At 49.1% G+C, this 16907-nt stretch overlaps 1 protein-coding gene across 5 annotated transcripts in view; it reads left to right on the top strand.

Annotated features, from left to right (window-relative positions):
- The window catches only part of BLM (BLM RecQ like helicase), a 111104-nt gene that overhangs the window by 84954 nt on the left and 9243 nt on the right, over nucleotides 1–16907 (top strand). For all 5 annotated transcript variants that reach the window (XR_011381053.1, XM_008275317.4, XM_051834324.2 and 2 more), the window contains 3 exons: nucleotides 5202–5397; nucleotides 7802–7992; nucleotides 13620–13767. Coding sequence is in view for 4 of the 5 variants with exons in the window: in XM_008275317.4 (XP_008273539.2) it covers nucleotides 5202–5397; nucleotides 7802–7992; nucleotides 13620–13767 (535 nt within the window). In the remaining variant the exon portion in view is untranslated. The remainder of the gene's footprint in view (nucleotides 1–5201; nucleotides 5398–7801; nucleotides 7993–13619; nucleotides 13768–16907) is intronic.

The following is a 16907-nucleotide window of genomic DNA, read 5'->3' as shown; positions in this document are numbered from 1 at the left end:
ATTTATTTATTTTAAAGTTAGAGTTACACAGAGAAAGAAGGAGAGGCAGAGAGAGAGAGGTCTCATCCACTGGTTCACTCCCCAGTTGGCCGCCACGGCTGGAGCTGCACCAATCCAAAATCAGGAGCCAGAGCTTCTTCCAGGTCTCCCACGTGGGTGCAGGGGCCCAAGGCCTTGGACCATCTTTTGCTGTTTTCCCAGGCCATAGCAGAGAGCGAGATCGGAAGGGGAGCAGCCGGGACTTGAACCAGCGCCCATATGGAATACCGGCACTGCAGGCCAGGGAGTTAACCGGCTGTGCCATGGTGCTGGCCCCGTGTTCTATACATTTTATATAAATGGTATCATACGCTGTGGCCTTTTGTGACTGATTTCTTTCACTTAGCATAATGTTTTCAAGGTAGTACACACTGTAGGGTGTCAGCACTCACTCCTTTCCTTGGCCAGATACCGCACCGCCCTGTGGATAGACCAGTTCTTTTATGCATCCGCTCATCAGCTGATCCACCCCAGGCTGGTGGAGAGTGAACAGTGGTTCTGTGAAGTCACCTGTGTTTCTGTTTGTGGGTCACGTGGTACTGCTGTGCTTAACACTTTGAGGAACTGCCAGACTGTTTTCCAAAGTGGCTACACAGTCTCACCTCCCACCAGCAGAGGGTGACGTCCCTGCCAGTCCACCTTCTTCTAACCAGCACTGGTTGTTGTCCATCATTTTTAGCATCTGTCCAAGTGGCTGTGAAGAGGTATCCCACTGTGATTTTGATCTTGCATTTCCCTCAGATCTGAAGATGAGGATCTGTCTCTGAAGGTGACCGATTTGCCTTCACCCAAATAGATTGAGAGGGAAGCTGGGAACACTCGAGGCGTCCTGTGCTGGGAGATGCTGGCCTCGGAGAGATCCCTCCACAGGCAGGGGTGAACGTGAGCTAACAGTTAGTGATCATGTGGAGCCTATGAACATTTCTCAGCTCAGGAAAAATAAGATGCTTCCCCTGAATATTCAGGGGAAAAATATCTCTCAAAATTGATTCTAATAATTCTTAAAACAGAAGAAAATCCCAGGGGGTATCAGCCTAGTATCCCCAGAAAGATGTAAGAAGACTTGGCCTATCGAAACAAGGGGCCGGAGCTGTGCCATAGTGGGTAAACCTGCGGCGCCAGCATCCCGTATGGGAGCCGGCTGCTCCACTAGTCCCAGCTGCTCCACTTCCCATCCAGCTCCTGCTAGTGTGCCAGGGAAAGCAGCAGCAGATGGCCCAACTCCTTGGGCCCCTGCACCCACTTGGGAGACCTGGAGGAAGCTCCCAGTTCCTGAATGGCCTAGGTCCAGCTGTTGTGGCCAAGTGGGGAGTGAACCAGCACATGAAAAATATTCTCTCTCTCTCTCTCTCTTTTTCTCTCTCTGTCAATCTCACCCTCTCTCTCTCTTTATAACTCTGCCTTTCAAATAAATAAGGAAATCTTAAAATAAAAAAAAAAGAATGAATACATGAAAGAAACTAATACAGATAAACTAAGAAGATTCCAGGCTGCGATGAAGGGGGAAACTAAACTAGTTTGTCAAAATAACAAAACCAAAACGGCAGAATTATGTGCCAAGCACAGTGCAGGGCTAGCGTTGTAGCACAGCAGGTTAAGCTACCACCCTCGACACGCATCTCACATGCATATGAGCAGGAAGGGAGTGCTGGTTCCAGTCCCAGATGCTCCATTTCTGATCCACCTCCCTGCCAGTGCCTCTGGGAAAGCAGCAGAAGACAACCCAAGTCCTTGGGCCCCTGCACCCACATGGGAGACCAGAATGGAGCTCCTGGCTCCTGGTTTTCAGCTTGGTCCAGACCCGCATGTTGCAGCCATGTAGGGGGTAAATCAGCAGATGGAAGATCTCTTTCTCTCTGTCTGTCATTCTTTTAAATAAATATCTTTTTTTTTTTTTTTAAAGAAATCTTTAAAAAAAAGGTTTTACTTATTTGAAAGGTGGTGTTACAGAGAGATCGTCCATTCGTCAATTCACTCCCCAGATGGTTGCAACAGCCAGGGCTGGGCCACGCTGAAGCCAGGAGCCAGGAGCTCTGTCCAAGCCTCCCCCGTGGGTGCACAAGGACTTGAACTGTCTTCCACTGCTTTCCCAGGCACATTAGCAGGGATCTAGGTGGGAAGTGCAACAGCCAGGACCGAAACAGGAACCCATGTGAGATGCCGGCGCTGCAGGCCACGGCTTTACCTGCTACGTTGCAGCACCGCGCTGCCCACTTTATTTTAAGACACAAATGGGCTAACGGAATTGCAGATAACCGCACAGTGAAGTAGTCATTGACTTGAGAATGCGAGAAGGGAAGAAGAGATAAACACTGAGATGGGAGGAATGAAAATGATATTTGTTGGCAACAGGAAATAGAGATTCAGCCTAAGAATAGTAAGTGTACCCAAGGAAAAAAGCAGGGTAGTTGAAACAGATATGGTAGTCAGATGTGTTATAAATAAATACGTAACGCGTAATCGGCGAGTGTTTGCCTCGTGGCTAACATGCCGGTTAGAGCACCCGCGGGCAACACTGGAGGGCTTCAGTTCACTTCCTTGCTCCGGCGTCCTGCCAGTGCCAACCCTGGGCCCTGGATTGAGTTCCCAGCTCCAGTGGCATGTAGGGAGTGAGCAAGCAGTGGGAAGCTCCCCCGCCCCCGCCTTTCAAAAAAGAATTTTTAAGTTGAAGCAAATATGTAACAGAAACAGAGGAAGGCTGGGACTGAAGACGTTCGCAGCCAGCGCTCGGTCGTGTGTGTTGGAAACAGCAGAAAGGCATTTTCATAAATGCAGAAACATGTCACTCAGTTATCGTTACTGAAATAGTTACAGATGTCAGTCTATGCATATTAATGTACCCATTCAACCCGACTTCCTGTGTAGCCCCCTCTTTGGCAAGCTTTTCTTAAAGCTTACCTGGAAGAATATTCAGGTGAAAATAAACAAAATAATTTGACAAGCAACACTGAACTGTTTTATAGAATAATGTATTGCTTGGTTCTAGAATGAAAAATAAAGTCAGTTAAAATTGTTTGAAGGAATTTGGCAAAAAAAAAAAAAAAACTCTAGTTGGCAATACCTTATGGACAAGTCAGCAGAATAGAAATCCAGAAATGGAACAGAAAACCATATATGAAGGGTGGCATTAGACGTTAATGGAGGGGACCGGTGCTGTGGTACAGTGGGAAAAGCCGCTGCCTGCAGTGCCGGCATCCTATATGGGTGCCAGTTCCAGTCCCGGCTGCTCCACTCTGACCCAGCTCTCTGCTGTGGCCTGGGAAAGCAGTGGAAGATGGCCCAAGTGCCTGGGCTGCTGCTGACTTCTTGGCTTCGGATTGTCCCAGCTCCAGCTCTTGCTGCCATTTGAGGAGTGAACCAGTGAATGGAAGACCTCTCTCTGTCTCTGTCTCTGTCTCTCTCTCTGTCTCTCTCTCTCTCTGTCTCTCTGTCTCTCTCTCTCGATAACTCTGCCTTTCAAATAAATAAAATAAATCTTTTTTAAAAAATGAGGAAGGGGAAGAGTATTCAGCTAGTGGCACTGGTTACCTGGGGAAGGGAATCATTTTAGTTTCTTACAACAGGTAAACTATAGAAAAAGGAAGGTATTTTATGCTACCAAGTGGAGGAGACACTGAGCTTATAACAGTCCCAAAGGAAATCATTGCGAGAAATGATTGGAAAACAAAACACTGCCATATCGTTAAACAAAAGTAAAAGGCAACAGCAGACCAGGAGATAATCTTCAAAGAAAACATCTGAGCTTGTCACAGCTTTGATAAGAAAAACACGAGTTAATTAGCCCAGGCTATAAACAGATGTTGGAAATGAGGAAATAACAAATGTTTTGAACAGTTCAACTTTGCTAATCAAAGGAATTCCAGTGTGAAAGCAGCAGGAGGCCACTTTTCACCTGAGCTGTCGGTGGGCCTGCTGTGCGAAGCCCCTTGCATGTTAGGGTCAGGAGCCCCATGTTGGGCGTGGGATACACGGGCCAGTGTTGAGCACGGAGAGACGGAGGAGGCCCTGCCTGCGTTACGTTCAGTGTGTGAGGATGTGCAGGGGCTAATCACGGGGCAGATGGGGGAAATGGGACTCAGAAATGGCATGAAAAGAGAAAATGGAGGAGGAAAGAAGGAGGAGATTAAGTTAAAGGAAGTAAGAGTTCGACAAGGCCAGTTTTCCGAGGTACAAGACAGAATGAGCTGTCCCGGCAGCTTGGCCTGACTTAGAGCCTGCAGCCCAGGCCGCGGCCATCGCGGGTGTTGACAAGTGTGCCCACTGTGGCAGCTCCTCTCTTGGGCGCTCACAGGTACTGAAATCATGTCATTAGCCTCAGTCTGCCTGCCAGACACTTCAGTTGCTTTTGAAATACTCTTCTTGCAGTGGCAATTCATTTTTTTTAAGTGCTAAAAAAAGGCATGCAGCTTTATTTGTATAGTGTAATTTTGCCTGGAGATATAGCATTTTGATCTGGGTTAAATAAGTCCTAAATTTGCAACTGAAATGGACCGTCTGGAAAACTGGTTTATCAAGCTCTTGAAATTTAACCATCACCTTGCTTCTAGTAAGTAATCTGGCCAACATCCGCAGTCCCTGGCCTTTTCTTTTCTTCTTTCCTGTACTTCCCTGTCAGTATGGCGAGCTCGCTACTCCTACCCCTGTGCGTTTCCATGAGAATGGCACAGGCTGTGACCTTGGAGTCGGCTGATGAATGCAAGCTGCTGTAGGACCAGCTGGTGCCCTGCTGACTGCTGGGGAGCCCTGGGGCAGGCGAGGGCCCTTGTTCTGAGCCGTGCAGGGGCTCGCGGCAGCCCGGGGGCCAGCCGGAGCTCCCTGGCAGCGTGTTGCTTGCGTCCCCTGACCTGGAAGTCTCGCCTGTGTGAGCTCACCACTCCTCACAGATACGGGGAGGGGGTGAACACGGTGGCCCCCATGGCGGTGCCGACTCACCCAGGGAAGTGCCTGCCACACCACGTGCTTCTCTTCACCTCCCTGGGTCTTAATAGAATTGCAGGTTATCAGTGTGAAAATCTATTAGTCACGCTAACCCGCTGGTCCAAGTTAAGATATTGGATCGTCACGTGGAATGTGTTTTAAAGTAAAAGAAGAGGTTGAGCTGTGGAAAGCATCTGTGACTAGAATGTCCCTTTGAGTCTGATAGCTTCTCGCTCTCCCTGCAGGTTATCTGTGCGACCATCGCGTTTGGGATGGGCATTGACAAGCCCGACGTGCGGTTTGTGATCCACGCGTCTCTCCCCAAGTCTGTGGAGGGTTACTACCAGGAGTCTGGCCGGGCCGGCAGGGACGGGGAGATCTCCCACTGCGTGCTCTTCTACACGTACCACGATGTGACCAGACTCAAGAGGCTGATACTGAGTAAGCCCCAGCATCCTGGCCTCCCGCGCTCGGGGTCAGGGGCGCTCCTGCCCTTGTGTTCCTCTCACTCCATTGTCCTTGAATAGTTAGAGAAAATCGGTCTTCGTGTGGATTGGAAGTTATACTTTATTATAAAAGTTGTACTTTTTTTTTCGCATAAAACTTGAATAGTGCAGTCTTGTACAAGACAAACAAATTTCCAAGCCCTGTCTCATCTTCTCCCAAGAAGTCAGCCCCCGTTACTGCTTTCCTTTATAGCCTTTCAGACACATCTTTCACCCACATCTCTGCATCTAGTGCATCTTTCAAACGTGCAAGGAGATGAAAAGGAGAAAATGATGAGCTCTCGTGCATGAGACTGTAAGATAACAACAGGCAGCAGAGCCGAACCCGCCAGACGCCACCTCCTTTTGCCCTCTCCGCATTCAAGACAGACAGTGTCATCTGTTTGTTTACCTGTCCCAAATGCGTAAAAAAGCAAATGGGATCATGTGATGCGTGCTTCTTTATGTATGTATACTTTTTTATGACCTGTTTTTCTTTCAGTCAACACTAAAATGTAATTGTTGCTCTGATCAACATGCATAGTTTGACTACATTTAATTCTACAGTATGGTTGTTCCATGCTACTAAACCAATCCCTTTTAATAGATATTTAGGTTATTATTTCTACTGGTATCACCAGTGCAGTATTAAGCATCTGTGTACAGATGTCGCTATCCTGTGTATATAAGATAAGATATATAAGATAGGCTGTATAAGACATATATACCCTACGTATGTGAGATAAACTTCAAGACTTAGACTTGGCAGAGTCAGAATGAACACATTTTATTTTATCCTTGACCCCTTTTTCTACTGGATTGTGATCATTAAATAGAGTGACTCTTTGCAACCACTTTTGAATTAACTCCGGCGGACACCCTGCACATGGGAAAGGCCACGTACCGTGTGCGGCGCCTCATTCCCTCGCGTGCTCCTGAGAAGTAGCTCAGAAAGGTAGAGTCAGTGCCGGGAAGAGAGCAGGCTCAGAGGGCACTCCACTGCTCCAGGATCACCGATAGAACCGATAGAAGCGGGAGCACTTGGAGTGATGGCGAGCAGTCACCGCAGCGGTGGCTGTCTGGGTGATGCACCTGTGGCACTTTGTGTGCTGTTTGAAAAGCTTTGTGTGTATCAGTCCTAAAGGCTGACACTCGGTGGCAGAGCTCTGAGAGAACCCAGAGTTCATGTTTCTTGTGCTATACTCATACCAAAATGATTGTCAGTGAAAAAAATGACCTGTTTGTGTTTTTAAACAAAACCTCTTTAGGTGCCCCCCCCCTTCACAAAATGGTGTGACTTTTAATTTTTCATCTTCGTTATGCAAAAGCAACACCAGTAGAGTCTCGAATTTGCCTCTGTTCTTGGGCTAACGATCCATGATGCAGTACGCCCCGGGCAACGTTGTGAACTGCAGCTCCCACTCACCCCTGAGATCACGGAACGAGCCCGCACTCCATGGTGCGCTGTGTTGCCAAGCCAGAATGTCCTGTAGGTTAGGTGTGTTGAATGCATTTTCCACTCTGCATATTTTCAACTCACAGTGGGTTCTTGGAATATAACCCTTAGTCAAGGAGCATCTGTATTGAGTTAGCTCCAAACAATTAAATCAATATTTAGAGTCTAATAACCTAGCAACCATGTGAAAAAATAATACTCATAAACTGGAATAAAAATAATGTTTTAATTTTATTCTTAAGTAACCACAATTGCTTAAGAAAGCATGTACCTGCGCTTTGCACACCTTGGAATCCAGTCAGATGCTGCCACACTCAATTCCTGTTTCACATTAATTTTCCTGTTTTTATCATGGCAACAGCTGCCAAAAATGCAGCTGCACGAGGCGACCCTGGAAGGAGTGTGGCACAGTCTAATGTCCAAGCCATTGCTGCCGCAGACTCGCGGAGTGGTACTGAACATGCATTGGAGTCTTCTGCTCCTGGGAGCTCTCTGCACACCCCAGGGCTTGCTGGCCCACCATCTGGGGGCCACTGGTGGAGCTACCTGGCCTCGGGTTCTCGGGCGGTGCACGCCCCTGCCTTGGTCCTCGCTCTCTTGCCCTGTGTCCGGTTCAGTCTGTGCCTCTCTGATAAATACAGTAAATGCAGGGCTAACCTTGATCATTGAGGATAATGAAGATTAGTGTTTCCATTTGAAAAAAGAGGAATTAGCATTCCTATAACATTAAAACCTTGAGAGATGAACATAAATGCCCAGTGAGTTACAATATAGGGTGACGACATGCTGGCCGCCTGCTGTCCTGTGGTCGCCTCGCTGTTTGAAGCTGTATGAACCTGTTCTGATCCTGTCCGGTCTCCCTGCTGCAGAATGTGTGTTTCACTGTGCTCTTCATCTCTTTCAGTGGAGAAAGATGGAAACCAACATACGAGGGAGACTCATTTCAACAACCTGTACAGCATGGTGCATTACTGTGAGAACATAACAGAATGCAGGAGGATACAGCTTCTGGCTTACTTTGGTGAAAATGGATTTAATCCTAATTTTTGTAAGAAATACTCGGATGTTTCTTGTGACAATTGCTGTAAAACAAAGGTAATGCAAGAAAATTCTGACTTCTTGATAATTAAGGAAATTGCCAAGGTTCTTTTTTTTCTTCTTGTGATTTAGGAAAGCTAATATACATTGAGTGCCATAGGTGGGCCCCAAGGGATTGAGCAAGAGAAAGAGTGCTTATGTGAAACAGAAAATTTTTTTAAAGATTTATGGGGCCAGCATTGTGGTATAGCAGGTTAACCCTCTGCCTGCAATACTGGCATCCCATATGGGTGCTGGTTTGAGACCCAGTTGCTCCACTGCCAATCCAGCTGCCTGCTAATGTGCCTGGGAAGGCAGCAGCAGATGGCCCAAGTCCTTGGACTCCTGCCACCCACGTGAGAGACCCAGATGAAGCTCCTGGCTTCAGCCTGGTCCAGCCCAAGTCATTACAGCCATTTAGGGAGTGAACCAGCAGATGGAAGATCTCTCTGTCTCTCCTCCTCTCTTTGTAACTCTGCCTTTCAAACTAAATTTATTTGTTTGTTTGAAAGAGTTACAGAGAGAGATTTTTCCATCCACTGGTTCACTCCCCAAATGGCTACAATGGCTGGGTCAGGCTGAAGCCAGGAGACAGAAGCTTCCTCCAGTCTCCCATGTGGGTGACTGGGGCCCATGCACTGGACCATCTTCCAGTGCCTTCTCTGGCACATGAGCAGGGGGCTGTATTGGAAGTGGACCCAGGACTTGAACCAGCGCTCACGTGGCATGCCAGCGTCACAGGCAGCAGCTTAACCTGCTTGCGCCACAGTACCAGCCCTGGAAATAGGAACGTTTTAAAGTAGTTTTGTGCAGTATTTTTTCTTTAGAATTAAAAACCTCTAAAAAATGCACTGGACATCCACCTGTCTAAATGTGCACTGGTAATTACAGGATATTTTAGAAAAACTAATGCATGAATATCCAAGAAGATCCAAGATAGGCAGGTGCAGCCTTTTAAATTCAATTCTAACCTATATTTAAATATCTCTTTCTTCAAAGAATGTATTAGTGTGCTGCACGTTTGAATTCAAATTAGTTAAATTACTCCATTGTTTCTTTACAAAAACTATAGACAACAGTGGTAATGGCTTCTGGGTGCACTCCCTGTCATCTGTCCTAAAATAACCTTGGGAGGTTGTGAAATGTAGTCATCAGCTACTTACTGTATCTAACCTGGTAATTCTGCATTGTATTGTCTACTGTACATGGCTGTGTACTGAACATTTTCTTTTTTAAAGATTTATTTATTTACTTGAAAGTCAGAGTTACACGGAGAGAAGATGAGGCAGAGAAAGAGAGAGAGAGAGAGGTCTTCTGTCCGCTGGTTCACTCCCCAGTTGGCTGCAATGGCAGGAGCTACGCTGATCCAAAGCCAGGAGCTTCTTCCAGGTCTCCCATGCGGGTGCAGGGACCCAAGGACTTGGGCCGTCTTCTACTGCTTTCCCAGGCCATAGCAGAGAGCTGGATTGGAAGTGGAGCAGCTGGGACTTGAACCAGCACCCACATGGGATGCCAGCACTGCAGGCAGCGACTTTACCCGCTATGCCACAGCACCGGCCCCGTAAAGAGCATTTCACAACTGGTGTATTTTTTAAAAAATCCAAACAAGATGCAGAAGGTTCATAGGTGCACGTGGTGTGGGCCAGTTCACAGGCTGGAGGGGAGACACAGGGGTGTGTGTTCATATCAGTGGAATACTGTGTGGTCAGTATCATTACAAAGAGACGCAACACTGGCCAGAGCAGAAGATAACTCACTCTCTCTCAGTGTGAACTCTCCCATCTCACCTTGTAAGCATTGCTGATCACCTTGCTCACCCCACACATTGGTGTTGAGCTCCTGCTGTGTACCAGGCACTGTCCTGGGAATCGGAACAAAATAAAACCCTCACCCTCGTGGAGCTTACTGTCTCGTGGAGGGAGGTCAGTTACAAACTGTGTGCAGGATACTTCAAAAAGTTGAGGGGGAGCAGGCCAGTGTCCCACAGCGGGTTGAGCTGCTGCTTGCAGGTGGCAGCATCCCATATGGGCGCCAGTTCGAGTCCCAGGTGTTCCACTTCCAGTCCAGTTCCCTGCTAATGTGCCTGGGAAAGCAACGGAAGATGGCTCAAGTGCTTGGGCCACTTACATGGGAGACCCAGATGGAGTTCTGGGCTCCTGGCTTCAGCTTGGCCCAGCCATTTAGGGAGTGAACCAGCCAATGCAAAATCTCTTCTTCTCTATGTATCTCCCTCTCTGTGTGTTATTCTGCCATTCAAATAAATAACTCTTCAAAATAGAAAAAAAAAAAGTTAATGGGGGTGAGGTGTTTGGCATGGTGGTTAAGTTGCCACTTGGGATGTTTGCATCACGTATTAGAGTGTCTGGTTCAAGTCCTGGCCCCAGCTTCCTGCTAATGTATACCTTGGGAGACAGCAGATAATGACAAGTACTTGGGTCCTTGACATTCATGTGGGAGACTTGGATTGAGTTCCAGGCTCCTGGCTTTGGCCCGGCCCAACCATGGCTGCTGTAGACATTTGGGAAGTGAACCAGCAGGTGAAAGATCTGTCTGTCTGTCTGTCTGCCTTTCAAATAAAATGAAAGTAAATAATTATTTCTTAAGTGCATAGAAAATGGAATTAAAATATGTTTATTTTGGAGTAAACAGTTTGAGATTCATGCATAGTTCTTTCATAATACAGATTTTTTTTAATGAATTTTTTGGAGACCCCTTCATATGTATGGATTTCAGATTTTTTTGTACCAAAACAAACTTGTAACTTTTTCCACCAATTTTTTAAAACTCCCTCGTATACACTAAATGTATGTTCCAGGACAGGAGCTACTGAAAAGCACAGCACAGTAAGGAGACAGGAGTGACGGGTGTGTGCAGGTGTGTGAAATCTGAGCCGAACGTGAGGGAGGAAGTTGGCTGAGCAGCTGTCTGGGTGTGGGCAGGAGCACTGGCTAGAGCAGAGTCCCCCAGGTGAGGGGGGACAGCGGGGAGGTTGTGCGGACGAATAGGATGACGCGTGGCGGGTGGGGTGGGGTGGCCGTTTGGCAGGGAAGCCAGGAGCTCGTCCTGGGGCATGTGTTAGAGTCGGGAATTGTGAGAAGAGGAGGATGCTGGTGTCTATGAACTGAAGGTGGGTGGTTTGCACACAGGTGATGTTTAAAGCGAGATCAGATGAAATCCCCAGGAACACAGGTTTAGACAGAGGAAAAGAGCCAGAGACTTAGCCCTGGGACAGCAGGTTGAGGAGAAGAGGAAGGACTAGGAAAGGAGACGGAGAGAGCCGAGGAAACCGTTCTGTAGAGGAGAGCGGCTGCTGAGCCTCGGGCAGCGAGCGCTGGGAAGTCGCCTGCAGGCTCAGCGTCGCTGCAGAGAGCCGCGGCTGTCAGGCCAGCAACTGCTGGTGTGCTGACCGGCACGTGCCTTCGCGGGAAAACTCGCGTGCGAGCAAGAGAGAAGCTTGCTCTGTGTCCTTGAGTGGGAAGGGGGTGGGGTCCAGCGTAAAAGGCGAAAGGCTGGCTTTGGTTAGGCACAGGGGCAGAAGCCGGCTGGTGAGTAGACACGGCCGTGGGAGGTTGTGAAAGCTCTCTCCTGGTCCCCTCCGTCCTCACGTGGGAGGCAGAGTCACCAACTGACAGGAAAAGGGAACAGATTGAGGAGAAATGGGAAATAGCCAGGGACAGCGGTCAGTCGGGCAAATATTTCAGGCTTTGCGACCATGTGATCTCTGTCCAGCTGCTCCGCTATTGTGCCCCAGAGGCAGACTGAGCCATGCAGTCTTGTCCCGTGCCTGGGCTTTAATAAAGCTTTATCAGCGTCCAGCTGATGGGCTCCTGGTGCAAGAGGGGGAGGAGTGAGGCCGGTTGTGGTACAGCAGATGCAGCCGCCTCGGGGACACCCACACCCGCGGTGGAACACCCACACCCGCGGTGGAACACCAAGTTAGTGCCTCGCTGCTCTGCTCTCAGTATAGCTCCCAGCTAATGCACCTGGGAAGCAGCAAGTGAACGCTCAAGTACTTGAGTTCCTGCCACCCATGTGGGAGACCCAGATGCAGATTCTGGCTCCTGGCTTCTGCCTGACCCTGTCTCAGCTGTTGTGGCCATTTAGGGAGTCAACTAGTGAATGAAAAATCAGTCTCTCTCTCTCTCTTTCAAACAAATAACTTTTTTTAAAAAAAGATTGATTGATTTATTTTAAAGACAGAGTTATAGAGAGGCAGAGAGAGAGAGAGAGAGAGAGAGTTCTTCCATCCGCTGGTTCATTCCCCAGATGGCCGCAATGGCTGGCCGGAGCTGAGCCAATCTGAAGACAGGAACGTTTTCTGGGTCTCCCACGTGGGTGCAGGGGCCCAAGGCCTTGGGCCATCCTCTACTGCCTTCCCAGGCCATAGCAGAGAGCTAGATCAGAAGTGGAGCAGCCAGGACTTGAACCAGCACCCAAATGGGATGCTGGCACTGCAGGCGGTGGCTTTTCTTGCTTTGCCACAGCACTAGGCCCACAAATAACAAAAGCTTTAAAAAGAGAGAAAGGAGAAGTGAGGCGTATGACTAGCTGAGCTTTGTGGACACGTGTTGAAATTAAAAATACCCTCCGTGGTTGTGAACGTTTGTCCAGCCAGGGTCAGCCTCACTGGGATCTAATGTGATGCAGTGACCCAAAGGCAGTGTTGAGGAGTTGGAGCTCAGGCTGCGTCAGGAGGACATCTGAGGCTGAGGGTCAGTGGATAGGCAGTCGGGGGGTTGCTGGAGTAGGAGTCCTAGAGGGCAAGAGTTGGAACTGCAGGGCGCAGTGGTCTGAGACTGAAGGGGTTGTGTGTGGGCCAGGCGATGGCAAGAGGCGCGACCTTGGGAATGAGAGGCTGACGTGAGTAGGGCAGAGGAGGCCAAGGGGCCAGAGTGTTGGGAAGTCACCTCTTGTGCTGGAGCCAAGTGGATTTGGAGTGACGGGGTGTGCCTTGATCATTCGATGGGGCCTCGGAGTCTGCCAGTTGTTCAGATAACACAGATAACGGGTTTATCTCCGGTTCGGTGGAGTGTGGCAAGTGAAGGGGATAAAGGCAAGGAGACCTGCATATGCGCAGAGGAACAGAAGCGTGAGAGAACTAGAATAGAGAAGGCAGAAAGATCCTGGGAGGATGGGGCTTTAAGGAGTGGGCAGTGTGTGAGGGCAGTGAGAAAGGGCCTGGCAGGAGGTGATAACAGATGACTGTTTACAGCACTAAGACCCAACAGCGGTCTGGACTCACAAATCTGAGTGATGGTGGGTTTTTTCATCTAGGAAATGTGAAAGAATTTGTACACACACACACACACACACACTGCATGGATTTCAAAGCAGTTTCTACACCAAAATAAACTTATCTTTCATTCCATTTTCCATGAACTTTTTGAAGTGCCTCCTGTTTGTCTAGCCAAGGGGACTGCCAGGTGGTTGTCGGCAAACAAGCTGTGTATCTGGGAAGCAGGGCTAAGCCAGGCGTCCTGGAGTGCTAGTTATTCTAGAACTTGGACGACAGCACACATCCAAAACTTCCGTGCTGTTTAGTCTGGAAGTGGGTTATTGTGAGTCTACCACTGTTAATCTGAACGCTTGTGACCCAAGGCTCATTATCTGAATAGCAGCAGAAGGCAATCTCTCTGTATTCGCAGGACTTTAAGACAAGAGACGTGACTGACGAGGTGAAAAACATCGTACGGTTTGTTCAAGAACATAGCTCATCACAGGGGGCGAGGCCAGCGAGGCCCCTGGGCCCCTCCGGCAGGTTCACCATGAACATGCTGGTCGACATTTTCCTGGGTGAGTCGTCTGGGGCCTGTGCGATGTGCATCAGTTGAAACGCAGCGTCCAAAGAACGCCTTACAAGTAGAGAGAAAACAGCTCTTTCATCCATGTTCTTGTGGAATCTTAAGAGTTGCCAAATGAAACCTTTTGGGATAACAAAAGAAAAGCAGTTTTTACAAGACATGATTGATAGAAGTCGCTAGGATGGGGAGTTTTCAGATGAAGCCGACAAAGCCGGTGCCTGTTTGTTAGCCTGGGAGAGAGGGCCGGGGCCGCCTGGAGGGCCTCCCCTCCCTGGTGGCAGCCCGAGCGTCAGTCGGTCGGCTTTTCTGCTTGGGGCCCTATTAAAATAGTAATAAGGAAATCAAATGGGGATAAAGTCCCTAACAACACAGAGAGCGGGAGAGACCATCAGATTAGAGGTTTTCACCTGTTGGAAAATGGAACAAAAAGCATCAGAACCACCAAGGTCGTGCAGGACAGGATCACGGTGGAGAGGGGGCCGTCGGCTGACGAGGCGTGAGGTCCAGCCGTCCCGAGGGCAGGCGTGAGACCAAGGGGGCCGAGTGGGGAGAGGGGCAGTGGAAAGAAAGACGGCCGTGCTTCAGGAGCTGCACAGTTACAGCCCGAATGGATCCTGACTCACAGCGAGGTGAAGACGCAGGGTAGCCACACCTGCTAAGGCAGGAGGCAGATTAATCACATCTGTGAGGGGTTGGTGGCCCTGGGGCCTTCCTATGGGGGGCGGGGGTGGAGAGGAGGGGAGAGGGCACGGAGGGAACGTGAGTGAGGGCTTTCGGGAAAGGTGCACGGCCCCTAGGAGACTAGACGGGAGAGCTGGTGGTTTTGTGATGGCGTCTGTTCCAGGGTGGAGAATTCTCGCCTCGCCCGTGACAGGCTCAGCCCTGCTGCTGTTCCTGGGGGGATCCTGACAGCCGAGTTCTTCAGGGAGGCCCTGCTTTTCAGCAGATAGAAGATTTCATGAACTCAAATGCCTTCTGCTCAAAATCATTTTCACAGTAGCATATCCCGGACCCCTTCGGGGACAGTCCTGAAGGCTTGGAAAGAATGAAAAAGGAACTAACAATAGGCAGGCACCAGATTAACATCAGCAACCTGGAGACACAAAGGCCAGGAAAGTGAGCATTGTGATGGCGCAGTGAGCGCCGGGACTAACCGTGGGCCCCGTGATCACCACCCGGCGGCCGGGCAGAAGGTGTAGATCCCAGCCAGTCAGCAGACAGCTAAGAAAATGTTTATCCATAGCAGTGAAAAAGCAGGTGTTACTCCCCGACAGAAATAGGAGACGGGCACTCAGAGATCCCAGGCAGATTGCACAGGAGGCCCAAGATGAAGCGCAAAGCCAGGGAGTCCACAGGTAGCCCTGACCGCGGACCGCACTTGACCGGATCAGGGCAGAGAGTAAAATGTTCATCTCAGTGACGTAACCACAAAGCGCAGTAAATAAAAGGAGTATGGGGGAAGCTTGGGGTGCTGTGAGAATGTCTAACAGATGGGTACAGAGTGCTCTGACGTGCTGTCATAGGTACAGTGCGGTCAGGACACCACTTGGGATGCCCACGTCCCATACTGAGTGCTGCTTCAAGGCCTGGCCACGCCCACTCCAGCTTCCTGCTGAGTGTGCTTGGGGGGCAGCGGGTAACTCAAGTACATGAGCCCTTGCTGCCCATGTGGGAGACTCGGACGTAGTTCCTGCCTCCTGGCCCAACCCTGGCTGCTGTGGGCATTTGGGAGTGAATAAGTGGATAGAAGATTCTCTCTTTCTCTCCCTCCCCCCCTCCCTCTCTCACTTCTTTCTCCCCGCCAACTCCCCGTCCCCTGCCTTTCAAGTAGATGAGAATAAATAAGTAAACATTAAAAGAAAAGGTTGTCTGTTTCATCCCTCTTTCTCAGTTTGCCTTAGTGGCTGGGTCGATGGGTGGCACCCAGCCCACCTGGACCAGAACAGCCATCTCGGTTCTCTGATGGTCAGAGATACTAATCACTTGCAGAAAGAAAAACCTGAATAATTCAGCATATGGCCAGAAGCCATCCGAGGTTCGCATTAATGAATTATTTGGAACTCTATTTTCATATGGAGTTCAAGCTTTACAAAATAACCATCAGGTCTGAGGGGCTTCCCCACCACAAGGCTTTCCAAGTAGGTTGTTGTCATCTAAGCAGTGAGGGTGGTGAGGACAGCGACGCAGCAGCCTGGGTGGGGAACCAAGGCCCCCGCCCGCCCGCACTGCTGTCTCCTCTCCTGGAGCGTCTCCTGGGGTCCTGTTGTGTTTTGGAATTTGCCTGGCCTTCAGTGGAGGTGACAAAAAGTATACACTAAAGTACTTGAATTGTAACTCAGTAGCAGTTCTAATAACCAGAACCAGAGAGAGTGTTGTCAGCAATTTTTTGTAAGTAGATCACTATCGCACCTATAATAGGTAATCACACACAGCACAGCGATACAGCCTATTATAAACTCTTTGATTTCTTTGCTGTGTTATAATTGTATACACTGCTGTGAGCACTGGTTCAAGACCTGGCTGCTCTACTTCTGATCGAGCTCCCTGCTAATGTGCCTGGGAAAGCAGCAGAAGATGGATCAAGTGCTTGGGCCCCTGTGACCATGTGGGAGACCCAGAAGAAGCTCCTGGCTTCTGACTGGCTCAGCTCTGGCTTTTTCAGCCATTTGAAGAGCGAACCAACAGATGATATCTCACTCTCCTCTCTCTCTCTCTCTCTCTCTCTAATGTTGCCTTTCAAATAAAATAAATTTTTAAAAAGGAAAAAGAAAATAATTGTATATGCTATAAATATAACATTATTTAATGAGTCAATTTAATAATGCTGCAGTCTTTGATCAGTGTATATTATAAGATGAGGAGGGGCTGGCACTGTGGTGCAGCAGGTTAAGCCACGGCTTGGGACACCCACATCCCATGTTGGAGGGCCAGTTCTCTGCCTCTGGTCTGGCTCCCTGCTAATGCACCTGGGAGGCGACATGCCTTCCATGTAGGAGACCCAGATGGAGTTCCTTGCTCCTGATTCAGGCCAACCCAGATGCTGCAGCCTCTGCGGAGTGAACCAGCAGGTGGAAGATTTCTGTCTGTCTGTCTTCCCACCAGCAGTTACCCCCCTTCCCTCTTTCTCTGTCA

The sequence above is a fragment of the Oryctolagus cuniculus genome, chromosome 12 (genome assembly GCF_964237555.1).
Source record: "Oryctolagus cuniculus chromosome 12, mOryCun1.1, whole genome shotgun sequence".
Lineage (NCBI taxonomy): Eukaryota > Metazoa > Chordata > Mammalia > Lagomorpha > Leporidae > Oryctolagus > Oryctolagus cuniculus.
Note: the sequence above shows the minus strand (reverse complement) of the source record. Positions and strands in the feature narration are given on the sequence as shown.